This window comes from Somniosus microcephalus, chromosome 26 (assembly GCF_052327205.1).
Source record: "Somniosus microcephalus isolate GS21.2 chromosome 26, FLI_Smic_1.0, whole genome shotgun sequence".
NCBI lineage: Eukaryota > Metazoa > Chordata > Chondrichthyes > Squaliformes > Somniosidae > Somniosus > Somniosus microcephalus.
Window position 1 is genome coordinate 19,967,627 of NC_141012.1, and position 14,720 is coordinate 19,982,346.

The 14,720-nt window shown below is 48.4% G+C and overlaps 1 protein-coding gene across 10 annotated transcripts in view; it reads left to right on the forward strand.

Annotated features, from left to right (window-relative positions):
• LOC147100332 (uncharacterized) overlaps nucleotides 1-14,720 on the forward strand; it is a 146,608-nt gene that overhangs the window by 88,171 nt on the left and 43,717 nt on the right. For 2 of the 10 annotated variants that reach the window (XM_085967929.1, XM_085967927.1), the window contains one exon: nucleotides 1,855-1,975. The exons of the other annotated variants lie outside the window; for them this stretch is intronic. In XM_085967929.1, the coding sequence (XP_085824055.1) occupies nucleotides 1,882-1,975 (94 nt within the window). In that variant the 5' untranslated portion in view covers nucleotides 1,855-1,881. The remainder of the gene's footprint in view (nucleotides 1-1,854; nucleotides 1,976-14,720) is intronic. 10 annotated transcript variants of the gene reach the window in all.

The following is a 14,720-nucleotide window of genomic DNA, read 5'->3' on the forward strand; positions in this document are numbered from 1 at the left end:
GAAATGACAGCACAGAAAGAGTCCATTTGGTTCACTGGGTCAGTGCAGATGCTCACTCTTTAATTGGAGCTACCTACTCTAACCCTATTTCCATACCCTTTCCCTTTATCCTTTTACATTCTTTTCAAATACATATTTATTTCCTTTTTAAATGATGTGATAATCTCTTCCTCAATACCCACTTGTGATAAAGTATTATATGTCCCAAAAACTCTGAGAAAGAACCTTCTTACTTCCCTCTTTGTTCTTCTAGTGATGATCCTAAATCTATGCCTGATTTGCCAACCAATGGAAAAAATCTTTCACTATTTAACCTTTCAAAACCTGCCATCATTTTGTAAAGTTCGCTTAAATCTTTTCTTAAACTTCACTATTCCAAAGAAAAGCCCCAAAGTTTTGACTCTTTCTTCATAAGTGGAGCCTCTTATCCCTGGTAGTATTCTAATTCTAAGTAAGACGTGCCTTTGTGAATTGATGGTTTGTAACATTTGGGGAACAATGTAATTCATTGGCTCAAATAAAATTCCTAATTTATTCTACAGGGGTAAAGGATAATTTCCCTCTCCAGCACCCAGATAATTAACACTCTAGTCTGTCAGTCACAGTGCAGAATACTTTTCAAATTCAACACCTAGCCATTGGATAATGAAACCAGTTAAATAATTTTTAATCGCCGCACATATACTTATTTCTCATTAGCTACATGCTAATCTTTAAACTTCCCCTTTCCATGTTTCTAATTGAATTTCACATCACAAGGCTGTTATATTCCCCGAAAACATACACCCAAGTTACATAAGGTTAGCTTAATAGATTTTCCCCGACCATACGGAGTTCTCCCAATGACACTGACACATGACCGAAATTCTCAACAGTTGCACAGATACTGTTCATTCTCGGTGATAGCTGCAGATTTTTTTTTTTATTCTTGAAAGCTTTGCTCTTCATACAGTTGTATTTTGTCACCCATGAAGAACAGACTCAGGTTATTCTCTGTGGGTATTCAATAGAGGCCGTGAAAGTAACAGAGAAGAAACAAAATCCCTGTGTGACTATGTCAAAGAGATATGGTATTGCCACCTGTAGCCATTGAGAAGAGGTTGTGTTCCCAGCGTATATTTCCGGTATTTCCAGACCTGTGCTTGATCATTTACTTGCCAAGTCTTGTGCAGAGAACATGTCCGAGATTGGTAGTTTTCGTTGAGTACAGTCCTGTTCAATTCTTAGTGTCAAAATACTATGAAGAAAGACATAACTATGACTCAAAACTAAGGTTGATACATTCAAGGCTGAATTTCATGTTTTTATTGCATTGGGACACTACGGTGTAGAAATTGGATCTCGATCCATTTTATGGGCATAAAACTGTGCAATGTAGGTGATTTGCTCTGGTGGTCCGAATCACCCCCCCACCCGCCGCCCCACCCCCCCCCCCCCCCCGCCCCTGACTTAGTTCTATACGACAGGAATTACGGTGAACAGGATTGGAGACACAGACAAGCTTTTCGGACTCAACCGTATGGTGTTTAATAAAGTTAACACACACACCCACCTCCAGTACATAAAATGCCTGGTGGCGTAAAACAAACAGTACAACAATACAACTTGGCCCCTGTCTCGTATTAAGATGCCTAAAATCACACTGTGTTGCTATACAGAGTATAACATGGACTTGTCCCACAAACTCCGGAACATACACTATATAATACACACAGAACCTCCCCACTAAGCCCCTCTGGCTTGGTTGGGACACACAACACCCCCTCACACCGTACCGGTGGTCTTAAGGATGTGTGCCCTTGGACAATGCTCACCCTGATTGTCCGTTTTCTTGCTCGCTGCTTCCTTGTGTAGAACGTGTTTCCTGGTTCCGTATCACCGATGCAGTATCCAAGTCCCAGTTTCGAGGTTCGTTCCTACAGTCGAAGAGCAAGGCGAGGCTCTTGTTGCTCGTGGTGGTTTAGAGCAAGCGAGTGTAAGTGGTTTTTAATCCTAGCCCAATTGCTAGACAGACGATTTAAATCGCCCCCGCCTTACGAAAGTTCTATACCCGGGAATTATTATTCAGAGTGTAAATGGAATAAGTCACGGACAGGAATGCTTCGGTGAAAAATCAGACTTATATTTATTTAGTCTAACATACACTGGCTAAAACATGCACTACTAAACAAAATCACTGTCTCTGTGGAGAATAAGATCCAGGTTACAAACAACATACATACAGTACACATCTGGGGACTATAACATGCAGTAATTCACTTGTTGCTATGGTGGACTCTAACTCCACCCCTACCAATGAATTACCCAGTCGCATAAACCCCTTCACCTGGCTGAACCAAACGAAGCTTCCACCCCGGAATAGCCCAAAAACTTCTGAGAAAAACCCTGAGCCCTTACACCTGACCCAGCTCGCCTGGGATATCTGGTTACTGGCTTGGGACTCGAGACCATGCTTACCACCACACACAGTCGGTCTCGATCGCTCTGCTCAGTGGCTTCTTCCTCTGGTACTTCTTGTTAGGTCGATCTTGGTGGAGCGAGAGAGAGAGAATGGTGGAAAAGGATCTATCTTTAGAGGAGTCTTGCTACCCCTATCTTTCCCGCCAATCTTTAAAATCCTTTTGTTTCTAAGCACACCGGTGCTTAGTTAGTGATAGACCATCATCGGACCCCATGAGTATTCCGTGATTGGATTAATAACCCTAAGTCTGGGACATCTCTCAGTTTTTGTGTTGGGAAAAACTGGCTCCTCTTCGGCTGCCTAGGCTACTGGGTTCATTGTTCTGCTTCTCTTCTCAGAAGTGCTTTTGCATATTAGAGTGGCTTTCTAATAAGTTCAAGTTCAACGGATGCCTCAGGGTCCTCAGCCCCTTAGTCAATGGCCCCCTGATGCGCTATCAATTACTCATAAAAGACGGAGAGTTAGGAGAGTAACTAAAGGCTTTTATTAGCAAAGAACAGAGCATGCCTCTCGTGGTTGACTGGGTTCCAAGAAGGCAGGGGGCTGCAGGTCAATCACCTTTATACCTGGGCCTGTGGGTGGAGCCAGCCGAGACATGTTGAGGCATGCATAGGTACAACAGTGTGCAACAACAACAACAGTGAATAACAATAACAGTGGTTTACCACATTCACCCCTTGTTTAAAATTGAGTCCGGCGGGGTGAAGTGTACTAAAGGTTCGTGTAAGTAAGTCTATCAGGTGGCCTTGTATGCCGTCCTGATCGTCGTGGTGGCGGCGGTGATGGTGCAGCATCCAACGTTGAATCTGGCGTCTCATTGAGTGGTTGGGTGGTCAATGACGGGTCCTGGGGCTGCGGCATGCCGTCTAGCGGGGTTGGGTTGTGGGTAGTGGTGGATGGCAATGGTAGTGTTTCAGGGGCACCCAAAGGTGCGAGATCTCGTGTGGGGGCTGTGTCCTCCCGCCCGTCCGGGTACGCTACGTAAGCGTACTGGGGGTAGGCGTGGGTAGTGGTGGGTGGCGAGGGAGGTGTTTCGGGAGCACCCGAAGGTGCGAGGTCTCGTATGGAGACTGTGTCCTCCCGCCCGTCCGGGTACACCACGTAAGCATACTGAGGGTTGGCATGGAGGAGGCTCACCCTCTCGACCAGGGGGTCCGTCTTATGGGACCTCACGTGCTTCCGCAGTAGGACGGGTCCTGGAGAAGTCAGCCATGTCGGTAACGAGATCCCCGATGTGGACTTCCTGGGGAAGGAGAACATTCTCTCGTGAGGGGTAGCATTGGTGGCTGTACAGAGCAGTGGCCGAATGGAATGGAGCGCCGCAGGGAGGACTTCCTGCCAGCGAGAGGTCGGAAGGCCCTTAGATTTCAAGTTTAAAAGGACTGCCTTCCAGACCGTCGCATTCTCCCTTTCCACCTGGCCATTCCCCCGGGGGTTGTAGCTGGTGGTCCTGCTTGTAGCAATACCTCTCGAGAGCAGGTACTGCCGGAGTTCGTCGCTCATAAAGGATGAGCCCCTGTCGCTATGAATATAGCTAGGGAAACCGAACAAGGCGAAGAGGTCATTCAGACATTTAATGACCGTGGTACTGGTCATGTCTGAGCAAGGGATGGCAAACGGGAAACGGGAGTACTCATCAATTATGTTGAGGTACACATTGCGGTCGGAGGAGGGGAGGGGCCCTTTAAAATCGACGCTCAGCCGTTCAAAGGGGCGCGTGGCTTTGATCAGGCTTGCTCTGTCTGGCCTATAAAAATGCGGTTTGCACTCGGCACAGATTTGGCAGTTCCTGGTCATGGTCCTGACCTCCTCGATGGAGTAGGGCAGGTTACGGGATTTGATGAAGTGAAAAAACCTGGTGACCCCCGGGTGGCAGAGGTCATTGTGGAGGGTCTTCAGTCTATCGACCTGCGCGTTGGCGCATGTACCACGTGATAGGGCATCTGGGGGCTCATTGAGTTTCCCGGGCCAGTACAAGATATCGTAATTGTAGGTGGAGAGTTCGATTCTCCACCTCAAGATCTTGTCGTTCTTGATTTTGCCCCTCTGCTTATTATTAAACATAAAAGCTACTGAACGCTGGTCAGTGAGCAGGGTAAATCGTTTTCCGGCCAGGTAATGCCTCCAATGTCGCACAGCTTCCACAATGGCCTGGGCCTCCTTTTCGACAGAGGAGTGTCGAATCTCGGGGCCCTGGAGGGTCCTTGAGAAAAAGGCCACGGGTCTCCCCGCCTGGTTAAGGGTTGCAGCTAGGGCAAAGTCGGATGTGTCGCTCTCCACTTGGAAAGGGATGGACTCATCCACTGCGTGCATTGTGGCCTTCGCAATATCTCCTTTTATGAGAGTGAAGGCTGCACAGGCCTCTGCTGTCAGGGGGAAGGAGGTGGACTTGATGAGGGGTCTGGCTTTGTCCGCATAGTTGGGCACCCACTGAGCATAGTACGAGAAAAACCCTAGGCATCTCTTCAGTGCTTTTTGGCAGTGGGGGAGGGGGAGCTCCATAAGGGGGCGCATCCTGTCGGGGTCGGGGCCGATGACTCCGTTCTCCACTACACAGCCAAGAATGGCAAGGCGCTCGGTACGAAACATACATTTGTCCTTGTTGTATGTTAGGTTCAGCCACTGGGCCGTACGGAGGAATTTCTCTAGATTAACATCATGGTCCTGCTGGTCGCGGCCGCAGATGGTGACGTTGTCTAGATAGGGGAAAGTGGCCTGGAGCGCGTTCTGGTCAACCATCCGGTCCATCTCCCGTTGGAAGACTGAAACCCCGTTGGTGACGCCGAAGGGAACTCTGAGGAAGTGGTAGAGACGACCGTCAACTTCAAAAGCTGTGTACTGGCGGTCCTCAGCCCTGATGGGGAGCTGGTGGTATGCCGACTTCAGATCAATCGTCGAGAACACCCGGTATTGTGCTATCTGATTGACCATGTCAGATATGCGGGGGAGTGGGTATGCATCTAGCTGGGTGTAGCGATTGATCGTCTGGCTGTAGTCAATAACTAGGCGCTGTTTTTCGCCAGTCTTCACTACCACCACTTGTGCTCGCCATGGGCTGGTGCTACTTTCAATAATCCCTTCCTTCAGGAGTCTTGCTACCTCGGATTTAATGAAGCTCCTATCCCCGGCACTGTAACGCCTGCTTTTGGTAGCGATGGGCTTACAGTCGCGGGTGAGGTTAGCGAACAAGGAGGGGGGGGGGACTTTAAGGGTGGAGAGGCTGCAAATGGTGCGCGGCGGGCGATTTAAAAGCTGCTGGCTGCAGACTGTGAGTGGGGGGAGGGGTCCGTCGTACGCTAATGTGACACTCTTAAGGTTGCACTGAAAATCCAACCCCAGTAGAACGGCAGCGCAAAGATGGGGCAGGACCAGGAGTTTAAAATTTTTGTATTCTGTGCCCCTTACTGAAAGGGTCACTACACAGTAGCCACCGACGTCCGCTGACTGGGCTTTGGAAGCCAAAGAGATCCGATGTCGCGTCGGCAGGACCGGGAGAGAGTAACAACAGTCTCTGCCGGGAGTAGTCGGGCCTTAGACCCGCAACGAAAGCATCTCGGATCAGTCCCTCCGTGTGTGCTGCGGCTGATACTTCTTTGCAATCGCAGTCTCGGCCGAGTATCCGTAGTGCCCATAGGAAGGCCTCCACCGATTCCCCGGGCTGCTGTCTGCGGGATCTTAAGAGGTGCCTGGCATAGACCGTATTTACCGGGCGTGCGTATTGCCCTTTTAGCAGATCGATAGCCGCCGCGTAGGTCGTCGCGTCCTGGATTATTGTATAAACTTGGTGGCTCACCTTTGAGGCCAGGATTTCCAACTTGTTTTCGTCCAGGGTCACAGTTGAGGCTTGCAGGTAGGCCTCGAAGCAACGCAGCCAATGCGCGAATTTGGTAGCCGAACCCGCTTCTTGGGGGTCTAGGTCCAGGCATGTTGGTCTGAGGGCTCGCAGCAGCTCCTGCTGCTCAGCGTTTGGTGCAGCAGCCTGCTGTTCAGCGTTTGTCGACATTTTGTTTTTGCTAATAAAATTGATGCGCTATCAATTACTCATAAAAGATGGAGAGTTAGGAGAGTAACTAAAGGCTTTTATTAGCAAAGAACAGAGCATGCCTCTCGTGGTTGACTGGGTTCCAAGAAGGCAGGGGGCTGCAGGTCAATCACCTTTATACCTGGGCCTGTGGGTGGAGCCAGCCGAGACATGTTGAGGCATGCATAGGTACAACAGTGTGCAACAACAACAACAACAGTGAATAACAATAACAGTGGTTTACCACACCCCCCCCCCCCACTTCCTTTTTCCAGGACTGTCGGGCGAACCCATACATTCTGGATGACTGACAGTTCTTTTGTCACAGCCAACTGCCATGCATTCTCTGGAGTTTTAACAAATCAGTTTTTCACGTATCTGCACAGGGCGATCCCATCACAGGGAAAATACCCTCAGAAAAATCCCATAAAGTCCACAAAATATTCTCGACTGAGTCCATTCTTCAAACAGAGATTTTGCGATCTCTTCACGAGAGAGAGCGCGAAAGGCCAAAACTGCCTTCTCTATAACCTCTCAGGTCTGTGTAGTTGCAGTGATGTCTTTTTAATCACCCTTCTTTGTCTGGTTTCCCGCCTTTCGGGGCGATCCCATCTAGGTGCTCGTTACTGTTAATGGCCAATGATGGGCCACACTTCTCACCTGATCCTGGGTTAAGTGGCTTCCCATTGATTTACAATGGCCTTTTTTTTGGTCCGCTTCCCGCCTTTCGGGGCTGTCTCATCTAGGTGCTCGTTACTGTTACGTCACCTACTCGGACCCAGAGAATTCTGTCTGCCCAGAAATTCTCCCATAATTAGTTTGTAAGCCTGGCTGGAATCTCCTGTCCATCTTCTCCAAACAGGCTGCTGGTGTTAAATCAGCAGTAACAGTCATTCAAAAAGTCTGAAATGAACTTGGGGCCTACATTCGATGCTTACAGCAACAAGGGCCAATTTCGGGGACCAGTGCTCTGTGCCCCAATATTGGAGCAGGCTATTTTTCAGGCTTCTAAGATGGCCACCTAAAACAGGTGTTAGGGCCTTGCATTTGTTACTGAGGGGCTAAATGCCTGTTTTAGAACCCCTCCTGGAAATTGGGCTTCTCTGAGTGGAACAGACATTAGGCCTCCTCCCCTCAGGTTTTCCAGGCATGGATGGGGTCTAGCAAACGGCCACCACCAAAAAGATACTTTTTTTTTAGGTTTCATATGGGGCCGGAAGGATCAGGAGTGTTCCTTCCAGCTCCACAGCACTCCCAAGGGCCACTGCTGGCCCATGATCGACTCCTTCCCCCCACCCCTCTCTTTTCACCCCTCCCCCACCCCCAGGATTTACCATTGAGCTACTGCGGGCGAGGCAAGCGGCTCAAAATTGATCTTTATGAAATGGGAGAGCTGCTTCTGGAGGCACAGCAGGCGCTGGCAGCTCAGACAAATAATGTTAATGAGGTCCAAGGCCCAATTTCGGGCCAGCCATGGGCCTCCTGATTGGGGCGCATGCTCTGTTCCCATTTCAGTTCTGAGTACAGGCCTAAGGAAATTTCCATGCCTGTATCTCACCTCCCAAACCTCTTCTTTAACTTTTCCTACCGTTCTTCCTATAGCGCTTTATTGTCTTATTCCTTATTGTCTTTTTTCCCTACATTCTGTATACTTTTTCTTATTGTCTTTTCCAGGCGCTTTTCCTTCAATCTCATTACTTTTTCTATTGTCACTTGGCATATCTTCATCTTTCCCTTTTCCTTCTGGGTTATCTTGTTGTCTATGTACTGTTCATTGCCTCCTCTTTTAACTTACCTTCTCCCTTTACCTTCTCTCGCTGTATCCCATTTTCTGTCCCTCAGCTACTCTTTTCTATTTTCCTTCTTTTCCACAGTCGCTATTGTAGTGTATGTACCTTTAAGAGGAGAACTACTTTTACAGCTCCTGTATACTGTAGTACCGGCAGTGACCACACCTGTATATAAACCCTGAGTAGGGATCTGTACTGTTAGTTTTTAGAATACCCTCATCCAGTAAACACCTGTTGATTTGTTCATCTGCAGTCTCCGTCTATTTATTGAAGAACACCATACCTTAAGATTCACGGATTTAACAGTGGCGACGAGGCCGATTCGAACCTACCTGCAACTCTGCATTTCCTCCCAGGGATTCGCTCCTGGAGGACAGTGGAAGAAAGTCGAGGCCAGAAGCACGGGCGTCGACCACAAGCAACCGCCCAGTCATCCAGCAGAGAGTGAGCATCGCAGGGGAGGCTGTTGAGAGCTGGGCTTGGTTCTCCAGTCACGACGATCCAGCGCAACAGGCTGGCAACAGGTACGGCGCAGACCCTTCCCGGACAGCGGCGGCTGGAGCCGACCGACGGCACAGAAAAGGCCGAGCAGCGTCGACGGGGTAAGAGAGAGGGTAAAGCGCACAGGGCGCAGCCGGAGGTTGAAGACCGAGCGGCGTCGACGGAAAACAAAAACAGAGAGAGGGTAAAGCACAGCCGGGGTTCAGGACAGAGCGGCGGCAACGAGAGAGGTGCGCAGGAAAACGCACAGAGTGCAGCCAGTGCTCAAGGGCTGAGCAGCGTCCGCGGGGGAAGAAAGGAAGCGCGGGAGACGCCATTTGAGCCGCAGCGGAGAAGAAGGGAGAGCGCGGGAGACGCCATTTTGAAGCCGCAGCAGAAAAGAAGGGCGAGCGCGGGAAGAAAGGGAAGCACGGGAGACGCCATTTTGAGCCAGCGGAGAAGAAGGGAGAGCGCGGGAGACGCCATTTTAGCCAGTCTAACCACACCCAGGGATGCCGAAGAGTGGCAGTGTCACAGCGTTCGACAATGAAGTCGAAGATTGGGCGACATATGTGGAACGCATTGAAGTGTACTGCAAGGCGAATGAAGTGCCAGATGCCAGGAAAGCACTGGTATTGTTGAATTCCATGGGTGCAAAAACATATGGCTTACTGCGAAACCTAGTAACCCCAGAGAAGCCAGTGGATAAGGATTTTGAAAGCATAGTGGCAATCCTACAGGACCACTTAAACCCCACACCGCTGCTGATAGCAGAAAGATTTAAGTTTCACAAAAGGAACCAGCATAAAGATGAAAGTAATGCTGAGTATTTAATGGAACTGCGCAAGCTATCGAAACACTGCCAGTTTGGAATGGGACTAGCAGATACGTTAAGGGACAAGTTTGTGTGTGGGCTTCAAAGTGAAGGAACCCAGAAACGGCTTCTATCAGAAAAGGATCTTAAGCTGGACAAGGCTTTCAGCATGGCAGTATCACACGAAGCAGCCGCACGGGGCGCTGCAGAGATACAACGGAGACCGCAAGAATATGGCACCAATGAAATGTCATATGGAGCAGTGAAGTGTTATCGCTGCGGCAGAACAACACACGACCAGAAGGATTGTTGGTTCAAGGACCAAGTGTGCAGACAGTGTGGAAAAGCAGGACACATAGCAAGAGTCTGCAGGTCGGGAAAGAAAACCAGCAGCAAGAAATCTCCACAGGAGAAGTGCAAAAAGGTACATAAGGTGACGGAGAGTAGTTCAGACGAACAGAAAAGTGATACAGACTCCGGAAGCAAGGAGCTGGGTTGTCTGAAACTACATAATGTAATCAAAATGGAGGATCACCAAACTATCTGGGTCACGCTCAAGATAGACGGAGTCCAAGTGAAAATGGAATTGGACACAGGATCAGCCCTAACAGTCATAAACCGAAGGGACTACAAGCGGCTATTCTCACATATACCCTTGAGAGATACAGAGATTGTCTTGAAGACATACACGGGGCAAAAAGTCTACCCCAAAGGAAAAATAAGGGTGAACGTGATATACAACGGCAAGGAAACACCAAAAATGGATCTATATGTATTGCCAGATGGAGGACCACCACTACTAGGACATGAATGGATCCGGAAGATACAGTTAGATTGGCATTCCATACAGGCACTGACGGTAGAGGCCAAAAAGGATGACGACGTCACACCTGGACGACTGTCAAAAATGCTAACTGACGGACAAGAAGTGTTCCAGGAGGGACTCTGAACACTAAAAGGCATAACAGCGACGATCAAAATAGAGGAAAATGCAAGCCCAAAGTTTTTTAAGGCCAGACCGGTGCCTTATGCGATCCGCCCAGCCATCGAAGCAGAGCTGGAAGGTTTGGAACGTTCAGGAGTACTGTCCAAAGTGGACTGGAGCGAGTGGGCTACACCCATCGTTCCTGTAATGAAGAGGTCGTTGAGTAATATGCCTGGGGAACCAAAGAAGGTTCGCATCTGTGGGGACTTTAAGGTGACAGTGAACCCAGTCTTTCACACGGTACAATATCCGCTTCCGCGGATTGAAGATATTTTCGCCTCGCTATCTGGAGGAAAACGCTTCACTAAGATTGATCTGGCCCAGGCGTACCTGCAAATGGAGGTAGAAGAAGCCTCGAAACAATACCTCACGATCAACACTCACAAAGGTCTCTACCAATACAATTGGCTGGTGTTCGGGATAGCATCAGCTCCGGCTATTTGGCAAAGGGCAATGGATCAAGTCCTGCAAGGGATTCCAGGGACCCAGTGTTATTTGGACGACAGCCTGGTCACGGGCGAAAATGACAGTGATCACCTCGCCAACCTGGAGCAGGTGCTCACTAGATTGAAGGAATATGGGCTACGAGCTAATCGCCACAAATGCGAGTTTTTCCAGAAGCAGATCTCGTATTGTGGCCACGTTATTGATGAGGAGGGGTTACATAAGTCCCCTGAAAAGATTGAGGCAGTAGTCAAGGCTCCAGCACCGGAAAATGTGTCACAACTGAGGTCGTTCCTCGGGCTGGTGAACTACTACCATAAGTTCTTACCAAATTTGTCTACAGTATTACACCCACTGAACACCCTACTGCAAACGGGGGTACCATGGAAGTGGAATGACAAATGTAAACGAGCTTTCCAGAAGTGCAAAGAATTGATCACATCAAAAGGAGGTGTTGGCTCATTTCAACCCAGCACTACCAATTCGGTTGGCGTGTGATGCATCACCCTATGGTATTGGAGCGGTGCTGTCGCACAAATTCCCAGATGGGTTGGAGAGGCCAGTAGCCTTTGCGTCTCAGTCACTAACCTCAGCCGAGCGCAACTACGCCCAGATTGACAGGGAGGCCCTCAGCCTAGTATGGGGAGTGAAAAAGTTCAACCACTATCTGCACGGGCAGAAGTTCACCTTGCTGACTGATCACCAACCACTTGTCTCCATCTTTAATCCAAAGAAGGGCGTTCCGGTGATGACTGCGAAACGGCTACAAAGATGGTCCCTTTTTCTAGGGGCGAACCAATATGAAATAGAGTATAAGGGCACGAAACAGCATGGAAACGCTGATGGGCTATCACACCTGCCACTGCCTACTGCGGAGGAAGTACCAGCAGTGGACCCTGTCGAAATATTTTATTCAACTATAATTGAACGCTTGCCAGTAACTAACACGGATATAGAGAAGGAGACCCGAAATGATCCGACACTGTCTCGGGTATATGATTTGACGGTGAGGGGATGGCCAACACATGGTGACTCACTGTTGCCAGCATTCTCATCCAGAAGAGAACAGCTGTCAGTATGCCAGGGGACATTGATGTGTGGATCCCAAGTGGTAATTCCACCCAAGTTAAGGGAGAGAGTGCTAAATGAGCTTTACGAAGGCCATCTGGGAGGGGTGAAAATGAAAAGCCTTGCTAGGGCTTATGTGTGGTGGCCGGGGATCGATCAACAAATCGAGGACCTAACAAAGAGCTGCTCAGGATGCCAGAAGGTCCAAAATGCACCACCACATGCCCCTCTACACCCATGGGAGTGGCCCTCCTCTCCATGGCAACGGGTGCATATTGATTTTGCTGGTCCATTCATGGACTCAATGTTCTTAATAGCAGTGGATGCGCACTCGAAATGGCCTGAGGTGATCAAAATGTCTTCCACCACTACGGAGAAAATGATTGCAGTCCTACGGACCATATTTGCCAGGAACGGCTTGCCAGAACAGATTTGCTCTGATAACGGACCACAGTTTGTGTCCGAAGAGTTTCGGAAATTTATGAGAAGGAATGGGGTAAGGCATTACACATCCGCCCCGTATCATCCAGCCACAAATGGATTGGCTGAGAGGTTCGTACAAACCTTTAAAAAGGCAGTAAGGGCCATGTGCGATGACGACATTCCACTGCAGCATAAGGTGGACAATTTCCTGTTAGCCTGCAGAAATGGGACACATGCAGTTACCAACCAGACCCCGGCCATGATGTTCTTTAACCGAAGCTTGAGGTCTCGTCTGGATTTGCTCAGACCAAATGTACGAAGAGATGTTGAGAATAAGCAATTCCAGCACATCAATGAGAAGCCGACAAGAAGCTTCAATGTAGGACAACCAGTCTTGGCCCGCGACTACCGAACAGAGAAATGGCAACCAGGAACGATATGCACACAGCAGGGGCCACTAATGTACACAGTGGATGTTGGGGAGAACATTGTGAGACGCCATGTCGACCAGATCCTAGCGTCACAGGAATGAGTCAACCCCATGTCTCGCGTACCTGGTGATGAACCCGACATACCGGTAGCACCTACCCCAGAAACAGTAGCATCGGAAGCTGATGAACTAACCGACGACAGGGGGCCAGAATCGCCTCCGCACCAAGAGCAAGACACTCAGGAAAGGCGCTATCCAGAAAGGATCAGGAAGCCGCCCCAAAGACTGAATCTATAAATGGACTATTTCAGTTAATGTGCATGTTAAAAGTGTTAACTGTTAATTGAATGTTATGGTACTGTTAATCTAAAAGGGGAGGAATTGTAGTGTATGTACCTTTAAGAGGAGAACTACTTTTACAGCTCCTGTATACTGTAGTACCGGCAGTGACCACACCTGTATATAAACCCTGAGTAGGGATCTGTACTGTTAGTTTTTAGAATACCCTAATCCAGTAAACACCTGTTGATTGTTCATTTGCAGTCTCCGTCTATTTATTGAAGAATACCATACCTTAAGATTCACGGATTTAACAGCTATGCCTCATTCCTCCTTTCTTACTTCTCCACTATCCTTTTTTTTAAAATCTCTTTTCATTTTCCCTGCTGCCTCGTCTTTGTGTTGTGTATACTTTCCCTTGATATCTCTTATCAGAGTTACCAGATAGCCACAGTAAGTCTGTGAAAAATGAACTTCTTAGTCTTGGACAACCTGTTAATTTTGAACAAAAACTATGATTAAGTGGAGATATAGAGAAAGATAAACAGCACAATCATGTCACATACAACAGATTAAGATATAGACAAAAGATACTTACAGCCAGACTTAGATTAAACATTACTTATCAAATTAGCCAATTACATATTAGTCACATCAAGTATCTCTGGGCTTTTTTGGAAAGTATTCATTATGTACACTTTTTGCTTAAACCAAACTGATACATGTTATGCAGTATAATTAACCTGCAGAACAGGAAGCAGTCTGCTATGGAGAGGTTGCCCCCACTTATGAGTAACTCTGTGGCTATTTGTTTGTGTCTACTTTCCTTGTGGGTTAGACGATCTTAGTGAGAACCAATGGGGGGGTGTGAAGCTTTAGCTCACTCTTGATTTTAAACGATAGCAACTCAACTCTGACTCCATTGCTTGTGGGCACAACTTAAGGTCATTGGTGGACAGTGCTTCTCACCGCCAACACTTACATCAGTTTCAAAATCACTCTGCATTGGCTGTCGCTTTTACAGTAACTTGTTCCAGACCACGGCCACAATCTAAGCACAGTGTGGGCATTTCGCTCAAGTCCAGTTTCCATGTAACATGTGGGAAATTCAGCAAACGACTGATGCGTATATTGAGTAGCCTCTAATTTTATTTAGCCCTAAAAATCATAGTCATAACGGCACAGAAGGAGGCCATTTGGTCCATCGAGTCCGTGCCGGCTCTCTGTGGAGCAATCCAGTCAGTCCCATTCCCCCGCTCTATCCCCATAGCCCTGCAAGTTTATTTTCCTCGAGTGCCTATCCAGTCTCCCCTTGAAAACATTGAGTGTCTCCGCTTCCACCACTTCCGTCAGCAGCGTGTTCCAGGTCATTTTCTTTCCTTCCTTATTTGGAACATTGAAAGTCAAAACCTAATACCCATCCACTGCACCACCAGCAAAACAAGCACGTAGAATTGGAATGACATCCTTAGAAAGGAGATCACCAAGGAGGCAGCTTGCTGGTCGGGGGCAGTGGGAAATCCAG